Source organism: Acipenser ruthenus, chromosome 9 (genome assembly GCF_902713425.1).
Source record: "Acipenser ruthenus chromosome 9, fAciRut3.2 maternal haplotype, whole genome shotgun sequence".
Lineage (NCBI taxonomy): Eukaryota > Metazoa > Chordata > Actinopteri > Acipenseriformes > Acipenseridae > Acipenser > Acipenser ruthenus.
The window spans coordinates 25,751,941-25,774,706 of NC_081197.1; the positions used below are offsets into that span (position 1 = coordinate 25,751,941).

General features: G+C 41.6%; 1 protein-coding gene across 1 annotated transcript in view; it reads left to right on the plus strand.

Annotated features, from left to right (window-relative positions):
• smpd1 (sphingomyelin phosphodiesterase 1) overlaps positions 1-22,766 on the plus strand; it is a 62,200-nt gene that overhangs the window by 22,814 nt on the left and 16,620 nt on the right. Inside the window, exon 5 of the mRNA XM_034010034.3 lies at positions 1,828-1,973. Within this exon, the coding sequence (XP_033865925.2) occupies positions 1,828-1,973 (146 nt within the window). The remainder of the gene's footprint in view (positions 1-1,827; positions 1,974-22,766) is intronic.

Genomic DNA, 22,766 nt, shown 5'->3' on the forward strand with positions numbered 1-22,766 from the left:
TTCTCGTTTGGTTGTTAGTAGCTTATTGATCCCAGAATCTCATCAAGTAGCTTCTTGATGGATCCCAGGGTGACAGCTTCAACAACATTACTGGGGAGTTGGTTCCAGACCCTCACAATTCTCTGTGTAAAAAAGTGCCTCCTATTTTCTGTTCTGAATGCCCCTTTATCTAATCTCCATTTGTGACCCCTGGTCCTTGTTTCTTTTTTCAGGTCAAAGAAGTCCCCTGGGTCGACATTATCTATACCTTTTAGGATTTTGAATGTTTGAATCAGATCACCGCGTAGTCTTCTTTGTTCAAGACTGAATAGATTCAATTCCTTTAGCCTGTCTGCATACAACATGCCTTTTAAACCCGGGATAATTCTGGTTGCTCTTCTTTGCACTCTTTCTAGAGCAGCAATATCCTTTTTGTAACGAGGTGACCAGAACTGAACACAATATTCTAGGTGAGGACTTACTAATGCATTGTAAAGTTTTAACATTACTTCCCTTGATTTAAATTCAACACTTCTCACAATATATCCCAGCATCTTGTTGGCCTTTTTTTATAGCTTCCCCACATTGTCTAGATGAAGACATTTCTGAGTCAACATAAACTCCTAGGTCTTTTTCATAGTTCCCTTCTTCAATTTCTGTATCTCCCATATGATATTTATAATGCACATTTTTATTGCCTGCATGCAATACTTTACACTTTTCTCTATTAAATGTAATTTGCCATGTGTCTGCCCAGTTCTGAATGCTGAATCATGTTGAATGACCTTTGCTGCTGCAACAGTGTTTGCCACTCCTCCTATTTTTGTGTCGTCTGCAAATTTAACAAGTTTGCTTACTATACCAGAATCTAAATCATTAATGTAGATTAGGATTATTGATTAAAATCCCGGTCTGGTGACCAAACAATAGCTCCAGGCAATGCACAACAATGTGTAATGCACTGGAAGTAAATAAACGGGTTACAGTCCCAAATAATAAACACACGTATCTACAAGTTTATTCGTGACAAAAGTGCAGTGCTGTTCCGGGTTTTGTGCTGGCCCTTGGCGACAGCGCCGGAACGTGATAGCCGTCTAATAATTACAAACAAACAATTATAGACAAACAAAACAAAACACTCATGGTACTTTTCTCACAGGGTCTCTACAGGTCCTTACGGTTTAAAGATTCAAACCAAACGAAGGAACAGGTTGTGATTCTCCATCCCCTTTTATGCCGTCACACATGACCCCTTGGTAAACGAGTGCAACCACCTCTCCAATCTGTGGCTGCCACATCTTTTACCTTCCGGGTCAATGCTTTATCCAGACTGGCCGATTTACCGACCCTGGCAAAGAACTGTCAGACCAGCCCGTCCAAAGAACTCTGTTCTCGCTGCTTAGCTCCCTCACAGGTCGGAAGGGAGATTTACAACCCTTTTAATATATTTTAATTTCACAGATGTGCTATCCTGTTAACCCAATTCTCAAGTTTGTTTTAACATTTTTAATTAGTTTTGGAATCTGAATCTTGTAAATACAAACATTTGACATTTTGTCATGCCATGTTTTGTTTTTGTGCAGAAAACATGCATTCTAGTTGAATGCTGTGTCTGAAATGTTTGATATCCTATATTTGAATATAAAAAAATAATAAAGTTATTTGAAACATTTGCTAAAATACTACATGGTCCTATTTTCCTATTACTGAATGCTTGTACTGTACACATAAAAAATAAAATTAAAAAAATATATTGAGGGAAGTGAGTGACTTTTTTCCTTTTCATTTAGAAAATACATTCCTACTAAATGCACATCAATAACTCTGAATGTCTATTCTTCTTCCAAGGTATGAGGGCACCATCGCAGGACAGTTTTTTGGACATACACACCTGGATGAATTCCAGATGTTTTATGATGAAGAAACTCTCAGCCGACCAGTGTCTGTGGCATTTATTGCTCCCAGTGTCACCACCTATGTGAACCTCAACCCAGGTAAGTGGTTAGAAAGTAAGACCGATGTATGTAGCATAGCAAGTGGACAGGAGACAAGTAATTGATGTCCTCACTGATGAAAACCTGTATAAAGTAGTCATTTATATTAGTTATTGCTTTATCATCTTCTGTTTGCCCCCCTTCTGTCCAGGCCTTTGAATGATTTCTTTATTGTTCTTGGAAGCACTTTGGGGTTTTTGTTTGATGCCCGTACCAATATTACATTTTATATCTGCATGTCTAAAATCTTTTTCAACCCACACAAGCACTTGTGTCAAAGCCTTCTATTTTAGAAACCATTTAAAGTAGTGACTTCATATTTTCAGGGTTATATAAAGCCTTTGAGCCATGTGTTGCTGACCATGAAGTTGGACTCTGACCGAATATGGCTGCCATATTGAGTAATCATGACTTTTGAAGTTACGGTGGCACAGAGACAGGACAATTTGGGCCAAGGTTTGATAAACGCTAAAAAAAAAAAAAAGGAACGCAATGTGCAAACTCAAGAGTGTTTACGCTGCATTGCATTTCTCCCATGTTGTAATTTTCAACACTGCAAGGGGGCTATATGTATAGTCTTCTTATTAAAAAAGTTAACAGTTAGTATTCATTGCAATACAAAAATAACATTAGATTTATATGTTATGACAAATATAGTAGGCTATTGATTCAAGTTCTGGCCAAAGATTGATATTATATATATATAAAATAGTTGAGCGGTAGCGCCACTATAGTTAGGGTTGAGTAGGCAGTTTCATGTTAAACCCCAATTTCTGTACTTTAATACTTTGAAAATTTGAATGTGTAGTCCCTTTGGTCAGACCTCTTAATGTGGGCCCTTTCATTCTGCTTGGATATGCAGATTCTGAGATCCAGATGGTGTTTTTTGCAGTTTTTTTTTTTTTTAGTTTTTAGTCTTTTTTTGTCAGCTCCCAAATGGTTTTGAATATTTGTTTGACAATTTTAGGCTACAAGGGGACTGGCCCATAATAGTGACTTTTTTTTCTGTTCCTGAGTTATAGGGGTTTTAAATTTTGGTTCTGTGCATAAACAGCTCTTGCAGCTAGATGTTTGAGCTTGAAAAAAGGAATTGCCCTCACGACAGAATATTTTTTGCGAGGGTCTAATCTTTCATCAGAAAAAAATCTTTGGCCTTTCACAGCGCTGCCTGTTTTGTTGATCAATTGCATCATTTAAAACGGCACTGAAATGTGATCTGCGTGTACGGATAGTCTTAAAACAGTCACGTAGACTGAAGGGAAGGCTCAATGAACTTTGAACCTGGATGAGATTGTAGTTGGTAGTGAAAACAGAGAGAGCTAGTTTTGTAAATTGGAATTCTACAAGTGATCTCGCAGGGTACCTGCACAGGCTGCAATGCAGTTAGCTTTGGCGAATGGGTGTAACTGATTACTCCAGTGGGGTCGAGGATCCTGATTTAGAGGATGAAGAGATTTTTTATCTTATTTTCGCTGTAGACATGGAAGATAAGATGATTCATTATTTGATTTTGCATCTGCTCTCTTATTTATCATTGATAATATATTTAGGATGTATTATTGTGTTTGCTAGATTCCTTGCAAGTTGGATTATTTACTATTTGTATATATAAATTACCTGTCCAATTGATCACTTATCGATAGTTATTTAGGTAGGTGATTTACTTTACAAGGTTGTATTTTTATTTGTAATTTACCATCTGAAGTGTACATTTTTTAACCTGATTTTTAGTAGTAATGCTGCTTGTACAACAGACATCTTAGGTACTAGATTGCTGTTTATTAATCAAGTTATAATGTTTAAGCAATATATCTCATTTGCAGCTTATTTGTAGTACATTGCCGTTTGTTTTACTAAGAAGCAAATAACATTACTCTTATAAAAGTTGATCATGAAGTTGATCATACATTCACACGGTCATTTTGCAGTTTATCATCCTTCTCCCATGCTTATACTACGCATTTACTGTGCTTTACTTTTTTATTTGCTGGTTGAGAATGTGGCTTTACTATACTTTCTGATTTTACCCTGCCTGACAGTGCAGACCCTTGTTCCAGCATGTTCAGAATTATTTAAATAGCTTCGGGGCAAAAAGGCTCTTCATATGGAGACTGATTTACTGCTGTATCTCTTGTGGGGACATTCTTTTATCTGTAGCACCATAATTTGGGATCCGAAACACTGAAATGGGATAGTGGGAGGATGAATTGATATGGGAAAACTTTTTATTTTATTTAAGAAATTTTTTAAACTTTTTTTTCCTGCCAATTTTGTACCTTTTTACATTTTACCATGTTCTGAATTATGTACGTGTTTGAAAATTAATATTCTTCAAGTTCTAAGCTTTTAAATGATATATGCTTTTATGGTGATTTTTGATAAAATCTGAATGACTCTTAAAAACAAGTGTGTGCAATTTCTTTAAAAACAGCTCAGATTTCCAACATAGCACTCTAAACCCAGCTTTGAAAGGGTTAAAAAAAGAAAAACTGCCTGAAAATCATATATCTTTAGTAAACCATGACATGTCTGTATATAATTGGAACTCCATAAGATTGACTAACATTGTCTTTTCATTTTGTGAGTGGGAAATGTGTTTTATTTTATCTTTTTAAAATCTTTTTTCACCACTCGTCTCACAAAAAATAAGAATTCTTCTCGCGAAAAAATAATTTATTCTGGCGAAAGTAGAAGTACTCATGAGGTTATTTTGTCATGAGGAGGGATCATCTTTCATGAGGTTATTTTCATTCTTGCAAAAATATAAATAATATGACAAAAAAATAAATAATATGACAAAAAAATAATGTGGACAGCCACCGCTGAGTCCTCAGGAGAGGTTTGCCTGAGACAGACAGCACTTCCTGGGGCAGCAGTGTGAGGTACCACCCATACATTGATCTCTCAGCCTCTGTTCAAGTTGGAAAGACAACAGACTCCTCATTTTGTTCCTCTGTGGACTGGAATATGGAACTAGGTTGTTTGTTTTTCTCCAGTGAAAACCGAAAAAAAAAAAAAAAACATTAACCGCCCCGGGTCCTAGGCTAATAATAGAAACATTATATATTTGTAACACAGGGTGATCATGGACAATGAACTATACTGATTGTCTTCAGGAGGGAAAGGGGGTGGGAGAACCTAGGGACCTGTTATTTTTTGTTGAATTTGTGTGGTTGTGCTTGTGTGTCACTGCTCGCTCTGTATCTGTCACTACACCGGCTGCATTCTCCCTGTCAGGCGCGTGCGTGCGTGCGTGCGTGTGTGAGGCGACTGCGTCACTATTGGGGAGGGATGGGAATTAATCATGAGCTTATAGTGTAGTGGTAAGCACGTTTTTGTTCATAAGTGTTACCATCCAAAATACTAACAGTGTATCACATTTTATATATTAATTATTTTAATGGTTATAGTAAAATTAAATGTCCTTGCTTGAAAACTATTTTGAGAGCGATTTATTTGTATACTGATGCACAAAAGAAACGCAACACTCAGGTCTAATGGATTTAATCAAATATTTTAAATATAGATATCAAACAAGATCACACACAATGTGAACAAAAATACAGATCAAAGAATCATAAGTTTTCAGTATGAAACGTGACACACTGTCAATATGAAAACATTACAAAGTTAATCGGGTATGACCTCCCTGAGCAATCACACAATCCCGGCAGCGTTGACGCATAGACCTGATCAGCCTCTGGATAGACTGTTTAGGATGTTCCGCCACTCTTCCTGTGCAGCTGCAGCCAGCTGGCGAATGTTGGCTGGTCGCTGTTTGTTCTTGTAGATGGCACTGGTGTAATTGGGTAATTGTTTTATTGTTGTATTGTTTTAGTGAGCCAGGATCAGAATCACATGGCTCTAATTTTAATTAAGTTAATGAAGTACACCTGCCTGTAATTAGCAGGCAGATATAAAAGCAGGGGGAAATGTTTGGTCTGGGTTTGCATTAAGGCTAAGCCCTGAAGGAAGCCTGTGGGGGAAAGACCTGAAAGGTATTGTGTTTGATACTCTTAGAAAAGTATCTATGTTTTGGAAACTGGTAAACAGCTTAGCTGTCCGGTTATAGTTTGGGAACTTGACAAAGTTTAGCAAGTACTCCTTGGTGGAGTTAGTACTTTGTTTGTTTGTTTTGTACAAATAAATATACAGGCACCGCCCTGTTTTGCAATCGATCTGTGGTCCAGTGGTTTCTCTTTACACAAAAAGACAAGTGAAGATGGCACCCCGGTTTGTCACAGTGTGTATATATATAGGTTGTAGGGAGATATGCAAATAAAACATTACAAGAGCCAATCAAATCGCATGAAAGTTGCCTAACGGCTTCTACATTCACAGCGTTTTAAATATATATATATATATATATACACTAACATAACAAGTGGTAGGGTCATTAATGGGAGGTACGCAAGGGCAAGTTTGTTGACAAACTATGGCCTCACATTAGCAGCAAAGGTCATTCAAAATGATCTAGACAGCATTCAGAACTGGGCAGACACCTCTCAGAAACCTCTGCTATTCCTTATCTACATTAATGATTTAGATTCTGGGATAGTAAGCAAACTCGCTAAATTTGCAGACAAAACAAAAATAGGAGGAGTGGCAAACACTTGCAGCAGCGAAGGTAATTCAAAATTATCTAGACAGCATTCAGAACTGGGCAGACACATGGCAAATGAAATTTAATAGAGAAAAGTGTAAAGTATTGCATGCAGGCAATAAAAATGTGCATTATAAATATCATATGGGAGATAGTTCCCTTCTTCAGTTTCACTATGAAAAAGACCTAGGAGTTTATGTCTTCATCTAGACAATGTGGGGGAGCTATAAAAAAGGCCAACAAGATGCTCGGATATATTGTGAGAAGTGTTGAATTTAAATCAAGGGAAGTAATGTTAAAACTTTACAATGCATTAGTAAGACCTCACCTAGAATATTGTGTTCAGTTCTGGTCACCTAGTTACAAAAATGATATTGCTGCTCTAGAAAGAGTGCAAAGAAGAGCAACCAGAATTATCCCGGGTTTAAAAGGCATGTTGTATGCAGACAGGCTAAAATAATTTAATCTATTCAGTCTTGAACAAAGAAGACTATGCGGTGATCTGATTCAAACATTCAAAATCCTAAAAGGTATAGACAATGTCGACCCAGGGGACTTCTTTGACCTGAAAAAAGAAACAAGGACCAGGGGTCACAAATGGAGATTAGATAAAGGGGCATTCAGAACAGAAAATTGGAGGCACTTTTTTACACAGAGAATTGTGAGGGTCTGGAACCAACTCCCCAGTAATGTTGTTGAAGCTGACACCATGGGATCCTTCAAGAAGCTGCTTGATGAGATTCAGGGATCAATAAGCTACTAACAACCAAACGAGCAAGATGGGCTGAATGGCCTCCTCTCGTTTGTAAACTTTCTTATGTTGTTATTACCGGAAACAAGATGGCTGACCCGGGGAGACTGCATTTCCCAGACAGCCCCATGTAAGGAAATGATGTCACAATAGTGGGGCGTTTTGTAGGATACAAAAAGGGACAGTCCCATAGAGAGAGAGAGAGAGAGAGAGAGAGAACACTGTGCGGGACTGAGTTACTGATACCTGTGAGTTTTGACCTGGACTGCTCTGATTACCGGATTTGTGGCCTGACCCTGTTTTGTGTGGATAACCTGCTAACTGTACCTGACCTTTGCCTGTTTACTAACCTGCTTTTGGAACTGTGGAATAATAAAGCAGGTGCTGCCCAGTTTTACACTGAACTTTGTTGTGTGTGAGCATATTTGTACGTGTCTCTCCTGCTTTTATGTGACAAATAAAGAAGTTGGTCTAAACTTGTGCACATTGTTCCATTCAAGTTTTACGTATACTGCTACTGATTCTCACAGACCAGCATTGACTTTATTCTTCACCTCTACTCCATACATTTATGCTCGCCACACAACAACCACAGTATTAATATTAATTAATAATAAGTATTATTAGTATTAATAATAATAGTAATACTAGCAATAATAATAATTTGCAACTAACTGCATGCCTTGGACCCGATGCAAGGCCATATAATAATAATAATAATCATGTTTTGTCCAGAAGTTATACTTATTTTGTTGATTAACTGTTTGAATTGTTTGAATTTAATAATTCAGGAATGTTTAAAAAAAACCTGGGCTAAAAAAAGAAAAAGAAATCCTGCATAACTGACTGTCAAAACTTCTAGGGTAGGCTGAAGTTAGTAGTTAATAGAAATCTTAGGATGTATGTTTGTTTTTTTTTAACATTGTTTGCGTTATTCATTTGTTCAATGCCTAATCTTAATTTACCATAGCATGTCGTAAAGTAGCACAAAAAAGAGGAACCAAAAAAAAAGAAGCCAGGATTATTATTATTATTATTATTATTATTATTATTATTATTATTATTATTATTATTATTATTATTATTATTATTATTATTATTATTATTATCATCATCTATGTATTTAAGTTTATTTTCCAACCGAGCAGATATTAGTGTGACACTGGAACTATTTTTGTCAGAGAGGAAGCAGAATGTCGTTTCACTTTGTTTGACTTTATTTATTTTGGTACTGTAGGCCATATAATAATAATAAAAAAAAGTGCTTTGAACATGAATTGCTTCTGAAGTGTCCTTTATCCTTTACTCTGCATGGAAAATATGTATTTAATGAAGAAGAGCAACTTGTTAAGCTAATGTGTAACAAAATAAAAATAATAAATAATAACAATAACATGAAACAAACCAGGCAGCTACTTCACAATAACTTAAGATCCTGAATGCATCTCGGGCAGGCAGCAAGTATAGCTACAAAGTTATGTGCAGTGGTGCGCTGTAACGGGGCTCGTGGTGGTGGTCTGTCGCTGTAAATGTGTCCCGCGGTCAGGGGTCACGCGGTGGTGGTGTCCCATTGTATTGGGTCACGCGGTGGTGGGGTTGCACTGTACTGGGTCACGCGGTGATGTCCTGTAATATATATTGTGACAAAGCTCTTGCTTGGTAAGCAAACTTGTACACAAATCGGTATGGGAGGTACACACACAAGAAGGTACAATCACAAAAAAGTTATTTCCAACAAGACGGTGCTTGTATGTTTATTACCTTGTGTCATGTTGGACACACGGCCCACAGGGTCAGGGATATCAAGGGTCAGTTCACAAGTCTGGTTCTCCGTACAAATCAGGTTCACAGCCAGCAGGGTTCTCAGTCGGTCCAGGTCATACACAGTAAATCAATTCAAAATCCACAAACAGTAAGTAGCACTTCACCACCTTCTACTCCTCTCCCTCTTCACTTTCTGATCTGTGTTGACCCTTTTTATATTGGTTGGCCACACCCCATGACTGTTATGGGTGTGGCTGCCACGCCTCGGCACATTGCTCTGGCTGTTGGGGCTTGTAGTCTTTTTGGGGTGGCCATTTATACAGTGCCTTGCAAAAGTATTCAGACCCTTGACCAATTCTCTCATATTACTGAATTACAAATGGTACATTGAAATTTCGTTCTGTTTGATATTTTATTTTAAAACACTGAAACTCAAAATCAATTATTGTAAGGTGACATTGGTTTTATGTTGGGAAATATTTTTAAGAAAAATAAAAAACTGAAATATCTTGCTTGCATAAGTATTCAACCCCCACACATTAATATTTGGTAGAGCCACCTTTCGCTGCAATAACAGCTTTAAGTCTTTTGGGGTAAGTATGTACCAGCTTTGCACACAGTGTCGGAGTGATTTTGGCCCATTCTTCTTGGCAAATTTGCTCCAGGTTGTTCAGGTTGGTTGGACGACGCTTGTGGACAGCAATTTTCAAATAGTGCCACAGATTCTCAATGGGATTGAGATCAGGACTTTGACTGGGCCACTGTAGGACATTCACCTTTTTGTTCTTGAGCCACTCCAATGTTGCTTTGGCCTTGTGCTTGGGATCATTGTCCTGCTGAAAGGTGAATTTCCTCCGAAGCTTCAGTTTTTTAGCGGACTGAAGCAGGTTCTCTTGCAGTATTTCCCTGTATTTTGCTCCATCCATTCCTCCTTCAATTTTAACAAGATGCCCAGTCCCTGCTGATGAGAAGCATCCCCACAGCATGTTGCTGCCACCACCATACTTCACTGTAGGGATGGTATGTCTTGAGGCATGGGCAGTGTTAGGTTTGCGCCACACATAGCGCTTTGAGTTTTGGCCAAAAAGCTCTATCTTGGTCTCATCTGACCACAAAACCTTTTCCCACATCGCAGCTGGGTCACTGTAATGCTTTCTGGCAAACTCCAGACGTGCTTTCACCCTCCCATACAGGCCAGTGTTATGCAGAGCTCTTGATATGGTTGATGCAGCTTCCACTTCCTGATTATTGATCCAACTGTGCTCACTGGGATATCCAAACACTTGGATATTATTTTGTACCCTTTCCCTAATCTATGCATTTGTATTAGTTTATCTCTAACTTTTGTAGAATGCTCTTTGGTCTTCATTTTCCTTCAGATTCACAGCCTGACCAATGATCCTTCAACAGTGGGGTTTTTATCCAGAAAATGTGACAGCAACTTTAATGGTTCACAGTTGGAGGCCAATGGTAAGGTAATTGTGTCCTCGTTAGGGCAATTTCTTTCATCGGTGTAAACTGGGAGCTTCCACAGCACAGGGTTTGAATACTTATGCAAGCAAGATATTTCAGTTTTTTATTTTTCTTAAAAATATTTCCCAACATAAAACCAATGTCACCTTACAATAATTGATTTTGAGTTTCAGTGTTTTAAAATAAAATATCAAACAGAACGAAATTTCAATGTACCATTTGTAATTCAGTAATATGAGAGAATTGGGCAGGGGTCTGAATAATTTTGCACGCCATATATATATATATATATATATACACACAGTGCCATGAACAAGTATTTGCCCCCTGTCTGATTTTCTGCATTGTTGCACTTTTTTCACATTGTATTTGGTCAGATTTTTTTGTGGGTTGTAGTATTATTATTATTATTATTATTATTATTATTATTATTATTATTATTATTTATTTCTTAGCAGACGCCCTTATCCAGGGCGACTTACAATCGTAAGCAGATACATTTTAAGTGTTACAGTACAAGTAATACAATAAGAGCAAGATAAATACAATTATATAGAGGGAGTCTGAGAGAAAAAATGACACTAAACTTTGGTGCTTCTTTCATTTGTTTGATGTGCAAGGTAATCAAACATGCAAACATGCAATCTTCAGGTGTGAAAAAGTTATTGTCCCCCCTAGTTAACTCAACCCAATTAAAGGGATAATTAGGGTCAGCTGTTTGAGTACTTTGGTTAACAACCAGGCCTGATTTGGGCCAGCCCTGCCCAATATAAATCTAACTAACTTTGGCCCTTACCATCAGAGTGAAGTTGTCAGCACACAGGTTCTAGAGGCACGAACAAAATAAATTCCTGAAGTCCTCCGGAAAAAAGTTGTTGATGCCTATCAGTCTGGAAAGGGTTACAAAGCCATTTCTAAGGCTCTGGGGCTCCACCGAACTACAGTCAGAGCCATATTGTCCAAATGGAGAAAGTTTGGGACAGTAGTGAATCTTCCCAGGAGTGGCCGTCCTGCCAAAATCTCTCCAAGAGCAAGGTGTAAAATCGTCCAGGAAGTCACAAAGAACCCTAGAACAACATCCAGGCATCTGCAAGTAAATCTTGCCTTGGCTGAGGTCAGTGTTCATGACTCCACCATCAGAAAGACACTGGGCAAAAATGGGATTCATGGCAGAGCAGCAAGGTGGAAACCATTGCTCACTAAGAAGAACATGAATGCTCGTCTCAAGTTTGCCAAAAAGCACCTGGATGATCCTCAAGAGTTCTGGAACAATGTTCTATGGACAGATGAGTCAAAAGTGGAACTTTTTGGCCGACATGGGCCCCGTTATGTCTGGCGAAAAGCAAACACTGCATTCCACAGTAAGAACCTCATACCAACGGTCAAGCATGGTGGTGGTAGTGTCATGGTTTGGGGATGCTTTGCTGCATCAGGACCTTGACTCCTTGCCATCATTGAAGGAACCATGAATTCTACTCTGTATCAGATAATTCTACAGGAGAATGTCAGGCCATCCATCCGTGAGCTGAAGCTGAAGCGCAGCTGGGTCATGCAGCAAGACAATGATCCGAAACACACAAGCAAGTCTACATCAGAATGGTTGAAGAACAATAAATTTAAAGTTTTGGAATGGCCTAGTCAAAGTCCAGACCTAAACCCCATTGAGATGTTGTGGCAGGACCTGAAACGAGCAGTTCATGCTTGAAAACCCACAAATGTCACTGAGTTGAAGCAGTTCTGCATGGAGGAGATGGCCAAAATTCCTCCACTGCATCGTGAGAGACTAATCAATAACTACAGGAAGCATTTGGTTGCAATTATTGCTGCTAAAGGTGACATATCCAGTTATTGAGTCTAAGGGGGCGGTTACTTTTTCACACGGGGGCATTGGGTGTTGCATAACTTTTAATACATAAATGAAATATGTATCAAATTGTTGTATTATTTGTTCACTCAGGGTCCCTTTTATCTAATAACAGGTTTTGGTTGAAGATCTGATAATATTCAGTGTCAAAAATATGCAAAAATGCAGAAAATCAGACGGGCAAATACTTTTCACGGCACTGTGTGTGTGTCTATGTATATATATATACATATATATATATATATATATATATACACACACACAGTCACCTCCCAAAATTATTGGCACCCTTGATGAAGATGAGCAAAAAAGGCTGTATAAAATAAACAACACAGGTAATGAGCTATATTTTATGGTCAAATATATGGGAAAACCATATTCTTTTATTCTAATACAATTGCTCAGAGAAAAAGTTTTTTATTAACAAGTAATTTTTTCTCAAAAAGATATGTGTCAGAATTATTGGCATCCCTAAAGATTCTTATAAATAAAATCAAACAAAATTCAATCTGCATTAACATTCTATGGCTTCCTGTTTCACTGGGGTATGAAAATGAGGTAACACGCATTTGTCATCCATCACCATGGGGGAAAAAAGGCAAAGAACTCACAAATGAAAATGACAAATGGTTGTTGACCTTCATAAATCAGGCAATGGGTACAAAACAATAGCTAAAAAACGAAATATACCACTTACCACTATTAGGGCAACAATTAAGAAGTTAAAAACCACTGGAACAGTGGTAAACTTGCCTGGTAGAGGACGCAAGTGTATCTTGCCCCTACGCACAGTGAGGCAGATGGTTCGCGAGGCAAAGGGAAATCCAAGGGCCACAGTTGGAGAATTACAGAACTTGGTTGCATCTTGGGGTCACCAAGTTTCCAAATCTACAATTAGACGTCACCTCCATGTCAATAGGCTATATGGAAGGGTTGCCAGAAAAAAAGCCTTTATTGAGAGCAACCAACAAACGTAAGCACCTGGAGTTTGCTAAACGGCATTGGCACTTCGATTGGAACCAGGTGCTATGGTCAGATGAGACGAAAATAGAGCTCTTTGGCCACGCACACCAGCGGTGGGTTTGGCATCGAAAGAAGGATGCGTGTGCAGAAAATAACCTATATACCTACTGTAAAATATGGTGGTGGATCTTTGATGTTATGGGGCTGTTTTGCTTCCACTGGTCCTGGGGCCCTTGTTAAGGTCAACGGCATCATGAACTCTACCCAGTACCAGGACATTTTAGCCAATAACCTGGTTGCCTCTGCCAGGAGGCTGAAACTTGGCTGCAAGTGGATCTTCCAGCAAGACAATGATCCCAAGCACACATCAGAATCCACAAAGAAATGGTTAATTGACCACAAAATCAACATTTTGCAAGGCCTCAGTCTCCGGACTTGAACCCCATTGAAAAGCTGTGGTTTCAATTGAAGAGGGCAGTCCATAAGCGCAGACCGAAGGATATCAAGGATCTAGAAAGATTCTGCATGGAGGAATGGTCTAAGATCCCTCCCAGTGTGTTCTCCAATCTCATTGAAGACTCAGTGCCGTTATCCTTGCAAGGGGAGAGAAAGTACTGAAAACAAGGGTGTCAATAATTGTGACACTTCATTTTTGGGGGGAATTGTACAGGGCAAGGAGCCCTGTACATGGCTTTTGTTTATTTTTAGAACGGGGTACCCCTCCCGCCCCTGTGTAGTGTATTGTTTTGCATTTGTTTGTTTTAGTTGTTGCAGTGGTATTATTATTATTATTATCGTTATGATTTATTTATATATGACGGCGAAGCTCCTTGTGTTTTGTTATTGTTTTGTATTTATGTATTGACGGCGTAGCCGATTGTTTTGTTTAGTAGCGTGGATGGGTAGTCCCATCCACAGTAATTTAAAAACCTCATGCAAAAGGTGGCCATCTCCCGAATTAATTAAGTGATTAATTTGTTGCTAATCGGGAGATGGTCACCTGCATAAAAGCCTGCAGCGCTCTGCACTTGTGGTGGGTGTTAGGAGCGAGAGTGGAGAGAGCGAGAAGAGCTAGAGAGAAAACAAATCTCGAACACAAAATAAACAATACCGGTCAGGCTGGGCAGTAGCCTTCACTGATCCTATGTTTTATGTAAGTTTTGTTTTGGTTTCGTTTTGTTTTCTCTCTAGCTCCTCTCACTCTCTCCAATCTCGCTCCTAACACCCACCATGAGTACAGAGAGCTGCAGGCTTTTATGCAGGTGACCATCTCCCGATTAGCAACAAATTAATCAATTAATTCGGGAGATGGCCACCTTTTGCATGAGGTTTTTAAATTACTGTGGATGGGACTACCCATCCACGCTACTAAACAAAACAATCGGCTACGCCGTCAATACATAAATACAAAACAATAACAAAACACAAGGAGCTTCGCCGTCATATATAAATAAATCATAACGATAATAATAATAATAATACCACTGCAACAACTAAAACAAACAAATGCAAAACAATACACTACACAGGGGCGGGAGGGGTACCCCGTTCTAAAAATAAACAAAAGCCATGTACAGGGCTCCTTGCCCTGTTACAGGAATAAATTTATAATTTGAGAAATGTATAATTTTGGTTGATTCCATTGAATCATTAATAAAGTCAAATATATTCCACATGTTGGAAAATTACAATATAGCTCAGTACTGGTATTATTTATTTTATACAGCCTTTTTTGCTCATCTTTATCAAGGGTGCCAATAATTTTCAAGGTGACTGTGTATATATATATATATATTGCAAATGAACGTATTGATTGTGTTTTATTTGTTTGCATGATTAATATTTATATATTAAAAAGTTTACATACCTGTGAATAGGATGGCTGTAGGGTGACCTAAGACCAGAAACCAAAACAAGGAATGGCGGGGCAAAACTGAGATGCAACAGTGCTCAGTGCTTTTATTAAATAACAAAAATAAAAGGTTTAAACAAAACAAAACACAAAAGCAAAAGCAAACAGCACATTGGCCAAAAAAAATAAACAATGAACAATAACAAATATTGTACTGGTGCTTCCCACCCGAGTAGCAGTTGTAAGAAATATGAAACTGATAAACAATATTATTGGTGTCAAATATATGTTTATTGGTATAGCTCAGAATGGAATAATTTGAATGAACACAGTTGCGACACTCCGGGCTACAGTGAGATTCATGGGGTTTCCATGCCATTTTTTTTTAACTTCAGACATTTACACAAGAAAAATATCTTGTGTAAAATGCTTTTCTGGGTTTCCATTCGCTCAGTTTATTTTACTTGAGTAAACCGGGCTTTTCACCCGACGTCATGCAAATGAATGGGAAAGGTAGGGGTTGATATGTAAATTAGCTATGCGTAAAGTGCTCGTGCTGTTTTTGAAGATTACTAGTGACATTTTGTGAAAATGTGGTTTCCATGCGCAGAGAACTGGTACACGAGTGAATCTAAGCTGCTGTAATAAAGCAAAATACCCTGTGCCTGCTTGTGACCAAATTGTTTTTCAATTTGAGGAGGCTCGTGCAGTCAGAGATGCTCGCCTTTCTTTTAAGTTGTGTTGGATTTACTGCTGTGTTAAATATTAATCATGCAAACAAATAAAACACAATCAATACTTTCATTTCAATTTTATTTGGTCAGTTCTGAGAGGGCATCAACAACTTGGATGTTGTTGCGCTGTTTTGGGTGATCGAGCTGGCTTATGACATCCAGTTCACAAACTGTATTTATTAACGTGGAGGGCAGACGGGAATTAATTCAGTTAAGCAGCTCACTTGCTCTTCGTGTTTAACTTTAATGTAGTTTTTACAGCAAGGGTATTCTCAAACAGCTGCTTTAATACTATAACAAATGCATAACGCAGTTCGTGGTAAGTGGTTTGTGACAGGATGGACCGAGGTTTGAGACTCAGAGACAGTGTAAAGTTCAAAAATAAAGTTTTTAATAAACAAAAATACAAAATAAATAGGCACAAGGACCAAACAAAACGGTTTTAAACACAAAATACACACAAAGCAAAAAGCAAAACTTACAAAAAAAAAGGTTTCCAGGCTGGGCGTTGCCTTCACTGGAACAGAAAAAACAACACATACAAACACACTCTTGTTTCTAGATCTCTCCTTCAACTCTCTCTCCTCCTAGCCAGGGCCTCTCCCCTGGCTTTTATTCCCTGTGGCTGGAGCCCAATTATTCAATAATTGCTAATTAGTCAATTAGGGCTCCAGCCACATTCTCACATGTTTTCCTGGCAGGGAGGAATTTTAACCCCCTCCCTGCCAGTCCCAACCATGATCATAAAGACGGGGCAGTACCCCGTCACATATCCCCCCCCTTGTGCCAAGCACAACATGGCCTAAATGGCCACCTCCCCCCTCAGTCTCAGTCCCAGAAGAGGGGGAAGCACAGTGTCCATGGGGGTGGCCATGGTGGGACGTCCGGCACCACCCAATTCTTCGTGGCCAGCAGCTCCCTCTTCCGGGGCTCCGGCCACACACCATCTTGCTGCGAAAGTGCAGCTGGGGGAGCTGGTCTCCTGACCTCCCTCCCCCTCTTCATGGCCAGCAATTCCCCTCCGTGGGGCTCCGGCCATAGTGTAGCGACCCCATGCGAAGCAGGATCCCTGGCAACCCCAGGCGACGGCAGCAGCAGCGGACCCTCGGGAGGCGACGGCAGCAGCAGCGGACCCTCGGGAGGCGACGGCAGCAGCAGCGGACCCTCGGGAGGCGACGGCAGCAGCAGCGGACCCTCGGGAGGCGACGGCAGCAGCAGCGGACCCTCGGGAGGCGACGGCAGCAGCAGCGGACCCTCGGGAGGCGACGGCAGCAGCAGCGGACCCTCGGGAGGCGGAGACGGGAACGGCGGCCCGGCTCCCTCTGGTGGCGGAGGCGGGAACGGCGGCCCGGCTCCCTCTGCTGGCGGAGGCGGGAACGGCGGCCCGGCTCCCTCTGCTGGCGGAGACGGGAACGGCGGCCCGGCTCCCTCTGCTGGCGGAGACGGGAACGGCGGCCCGGCTCCCTCTGCTGGCGGAGACGGGAACGGCGGCCCGGCTCCCTCTGCTGGCGGAGACGGGAACGGCGGCCCGGCTCCCTCTGCTGGCGGAGACGGGAACGGCGGCCCGGCTCCCTCTGCTGGCGGAGACGGGAACGGCGGCCCGGCTCCCTCTGCTGGCGGAGACGGGAACGGCGGCCCGGCTCCCTCTGCTGGCGGAGGCGGGAACGGCGGCCCGTCTCCCTCTGCTGGCGGAGGCGGGAACGGCGGCTCGTCTCCCTCTGCTGGCGGAGGCGGGAACGGCAACTCGTCTCCCTCTGCTGGCGGAGGCGGGAACAGCAGCTCGTCTCCCTCTGCTGGCGGAGGCGGGAACGGCAACTCGTCTCCCTCTACAGGTCCCTTCAGCCCTAGGCCTGTGGGCTTCCCCTTCTCGGGCCGTGGACGCACCGACTCCTCCCGCTCGGGCCGTGGACGCACCGACTCCTCCCTCTCGGGCCGTGGACGCACCGACTCCTCCCTCTCGGGCCGTGGACGCACCGACTCCTCCCGCTCGGGCTCCTCCCCCTCGGGCTGTGGACGTTCGGGCTCCTCCCTCTCGGGCTGTGGACGTTCGGGCTCCTCCCTCTCGGGCTGTGGACGTTCGGGCTCCTCCCTCTCGGGCTGTGGACATTCGGGCTCCCCCTCTCTGGGCGAAGGCAGCGGCTCCCCCTCTCTGGGCGACGGCAGCGGCCCCCATTCTGGCTCTCGGGACGGCAGCTCCTCCCCTTCTGGCTCTCGGGATGGCGGCTCCTCCCCTTCTGGCTCTCGGGACGGCGGCTCACCCCTCTCTGGCTCTCGGGACGGCAGCTCCTCCCCTTCTGGCTCTCGGGACGGCAGCTCCTCCCCTTCTGGCTCTCGGGACGGCAGCTCCTCCCCTTCTGGCTCTCGGGACGGCAGCTCCTCCCCTTCTGGCTCTCGGGACGGCAGCTCCTCCCCTTCTGGCTCTCGGGACGGCAGCTCCTCCCCTTCTGGCTCTCGGGACGGCAGCTCCTCCCCTTCTGGCTCTCGGGACAGCGGCTCCTCCCCTTCTGGCTCTCGGGACAGCGGCTCCTCCCCTTCTGGCTCTCGGGACAGCGGCTCCTCCCCTTCTGGCTCTCGGGACGGCGGCTCACCCCTCTCTGGCTCTCGGGACGGCGGCTCCTCCCCTTCTGGCTCTCGGGACAGCGGCTCCTCCCCTTCTGGCTCTCGGGACAGCGGCTCCTCCCCTTCTGGCTCTCGGGACAGCGGCTCCTCCCCTTCTGGCTCTCGGGACAGCGGCTCACCCCTCTCTGGCTCTCGGGACGATGGCTCACCCCTCTCTGGCTCTCGGGACGATGGCTCATCCCTCTCTGGCTCTCGGGACGATGGCTCACCCCTCTCTGGCTCTCGGGACGATGGCTCACCCCTCTCTGGCTCTCGGGATGACAGCTCCACCTTCTTTATTGGAATGATTGGGGCGTCTCCCATATCTACCGCCAGGTAATTAATGACCATCAGGGCCAGCTCTGCGAAGGACGCCGGGTGATGCTGTTCCTCCCACTTTTCCCACCTCCCCCCATCTCGACGCCACAGCGTGTTGACAACTATGGGGAGGTCGTGGGAGAGGTCTGCCTCAGGGTGCATCAACCAGTCCCATATTTCCTGGGATGGTGGTGAAGGCGGTGATGTTGGAAGTGGTGGGGTGGCTGCCGAGGACGGGGTTTGCAGCTGCTCCTGGTCCCGATTGTGGGGACATCCTGCCCAGTTGTGGCCATCCACCTCACAGTACCCACACCAGTCAGCTGGTAGCCCATCTGGACAGGACCTCCACTGATGATCCTCCTTCCCGCACCAGGAGCACCAGGGGAAAAGACTGGCTGGGTCCTCCAGCTGGGGTGGCTGTTGTTGCAGCAGCCTACATTTCTTCGGCTGCTGCTTCTCCTGCCTTTGCCGCTGTCTGCTCTTCCCCATTTTCCCCCCCCAAAAAAAAAAAAAAACTCCCAAAATTCAAGAAAAAAAAAAAAAATACTGCTCTGAGCCTCCAGGTGGCGCTCTCCTGTTTCTGACACCAAATGTGACAGGATGGACCGAGGTTTGAGACTCAGAGACAGTGTAAAGTTCAAAAATAAAGTTTTTAATAAACAAAAATACAAAATAAATAGGCACAAGGACCAAACAAAACGGTTTTAAACACAAAATACACACAAAGCAAAAAGCAAAACTTACAAAAAAAAAGGTTTCCAGGCTGGGCGTTGCCTTCACTGGAACAGAAAAAACAACACATACAAACACACTCTTGTTTCTAGATCTCTCCTTCAACTCTCTCTCCTCCTAGCCAGGGCCTCTCCCCTGGCTTTTATTCCCTGTGGCTGGAGCCCAATTATTCAATAATTGCTAATTAGTCAATTAGGGCTCCAGCCACATTCTCACATGTTTTCCTGGCAGGGAGGAATTTTAACCCCCTCCCTGCCAGTCCCAACCATGATCATAAAGACGGGGCAGTACCCCGTCACATGGTTTTATACAGAACTGTAAACCCACAAGATATATACAACATGACACACCAGACACAGCAAAAAACAATAATAAAAAGGCCGCCAGCATTAGCATTAAAGTGAACTACTCTACTGCAACCATAAAATCGGCCATCAGCCACTACTTTCTGCCTTCTTGGAATCCACAGTAACAACTGACCTGATCCCTTGCAATATTTATAGTTAAGGATAAACACGCTCATTAACATTTACACGTGAAATGCGGGTTTCCATGCGAAACTGGGTGTGGTTTTCCCATGTGTTTCGTTATTTACACGAGTAAATGAGATTTACCCTATCCCTCTCTTTGGCCGTTTTTTTCGGCCACAAACCTGATTTACCCCAGTAATTCTCCCAAACATGCACGCGCATCGCCATTTCACGTGTAAATTGATCCACATGGAAACCCCATGATTGAGAACTGAGCACCGGACAATGCATTCACTTTAGTTATGACCTCTCTTTCCTATACCTATGTACTCATGGCAGATTTCCAAGCCTAACAAACATTCCTTTTGAATCTGTTATCTCTGAGATTCATCCATCCCCCATGCAAGCAGAGGCCCCTTTTCTACTTACATTCCTGGGCTCAAATACCAAACCCAGCTTCTCAGTTCAATTTGTTACAAAAAATAACATATTATAAAATAATAATTAGTTCTAATACAAAAACTATTACAAAACTCCTTGCAATCCTCCCTTAGATGCTCTTAATCTTGTAAATAAGAGTATCTCACCATAATACAAAGAAAGTAATAGTGTTGTTCAGACTTCAGTGAATCCCAACAGTGATATAAAAAAACAATATAAACAATATAAAATATAAAAAGTAGTGATTTATAAGGAATTGATCCAAAATTTAAGAGTGACAAGCTCCTGTCTCAGGTTGTCTAGATGCGCATTCTAGAGCTTACCCGTTGTTGGATACCTGTCTTCGATAGGGTTATGAAATCAGTAATTCCTATAATCAACAACTCCTTAAAAATAGAAAAGCTTTTGTGCATAGGCAAATGATTTCATCACAATAATTGTTTTACAGGTGTGATACAAAAAAACATTCTGAATTGATTACAGATTTGATTTGTATTGTACAGTTCTTAAAATTAGTAGTAAAACAGTATTTTCCATGACTTTGGTAAGCATAGTTCAATACTGTACTATAATTATTTTTCTGGACAGTTATGATGCAACTACCTTCTGTAGATTTAACAGATGTATTGGCAGATGATATAATACACTGGCAAAATTGCATTCATATTCACAACTGAACAAGTACCCTGATATTGACCCAACACTCCAAGTGTTCCATGTGTACCCCAGTACCATCACTTTCCTTATGATTTTTGTGTATATAAAATTCAATCTTTCTAGAATCACAATATTCTAGACCATCTCAACCTTATATTGCACAAAAGATTGATTAAACATTATAGCTAGAACTTCAAAAACAATCACAATGCATTGAACAAGTACTACAATGGTGTGTGAATGTTTATCTATCTGTAACACATTAGTAGGCATTAGTAGTCCATTATATCTTGTGATATTCTCTATATTCTAGTGCTAACCTATTGCTACAAATAACATTACAATTAATTTTCCTTCATTCATTTTAGACATATTCAACACTACAGTATATCATTCAAATATCACATTATTTAAAAAATGTCCATGGTGTAGGTGACAATGTTCTTCAGTAGCACAGCTGTTTTCAGTGGTCCCATTCACAGCTTCTGCTGTATGAGCAGCTCTGTTTCATTGTTGTCTATCGTTTTAGTTCAAAGGTTGGCCATTCCTTTGCATTCAATCACTAACACAATACAAACAACTAATAGTCGCATTCCAGGAATCTCATTTAGATTGCGCACATTGCCCAAACAGATTATTTTTTGTAGATCTTTATTCCCTTCTGATTTCATTTTCAATCTTTTTTTATGGTTAAATTTAATTATCACATTAATCTAGTTATCTTCACCTCTCCTGTGTGTCGATGCTGCATTTGACCCTCTGAAAAAGCAAACTCACAAGAAGCTCCGTAAAACATTAATTGTGATAAACATCAAACATATTATATACTAATGTGCCAAGGGATCTGACACCAACACGTATATTCCAATACTTCCGAGAAAACCTTTACTTTCATTTCTTTTACCCGATATGATCGGGTCATCTCTCAATGAACGTACAAGTTCATCCATTTTACACTCAAACAGCAACTATTACTTGGGGTGGCTACTTAATATTGTTCTATTAATCCTTATTAACTAGAAGCAATATCTACACTCACAGCAGTACTTCTCTGTTACAGCAATTCCCTAGACTAGTGGCTGTTTAATTAAAATAGAGAAAAAAGGAACTCCTACTCAATTACATCTGAGATTTACAGGAAAGAAAACCATGCTCCAGTCAATCTGGTTGCATCAAAATAGAAAAAAAAGCCCTCCTCAGTTACATTAGACTTGCAGAAAAGAAACCCAGCAGCATTTACCTAATCTAGTTATATCAAAAATAGAAAAAAATGCCCTGCTCAGGTACGTTAGAGTCTTACAGAAAAAAAACCCAACAGCGCTTACAATGGGAGGCAGATTGTGGTCGCCTGACATCACGATACAGACGCGGTACGACGTCACAAACATACCGTGGCTTAAAACCACCTTTTTTCTGACAAGAATATAAAAAAGATCACTACTCTAGTCAACCGCCAGATGGCGCAAGGGTGGAAAATAAATATAAAATGTGCCTCTTTGTGTGACATCAATTAGCAGGCTAATCTGGCCAAAGTAATCGATGCGTTTTAAAACCTCTGTAAATTAAATTGTAA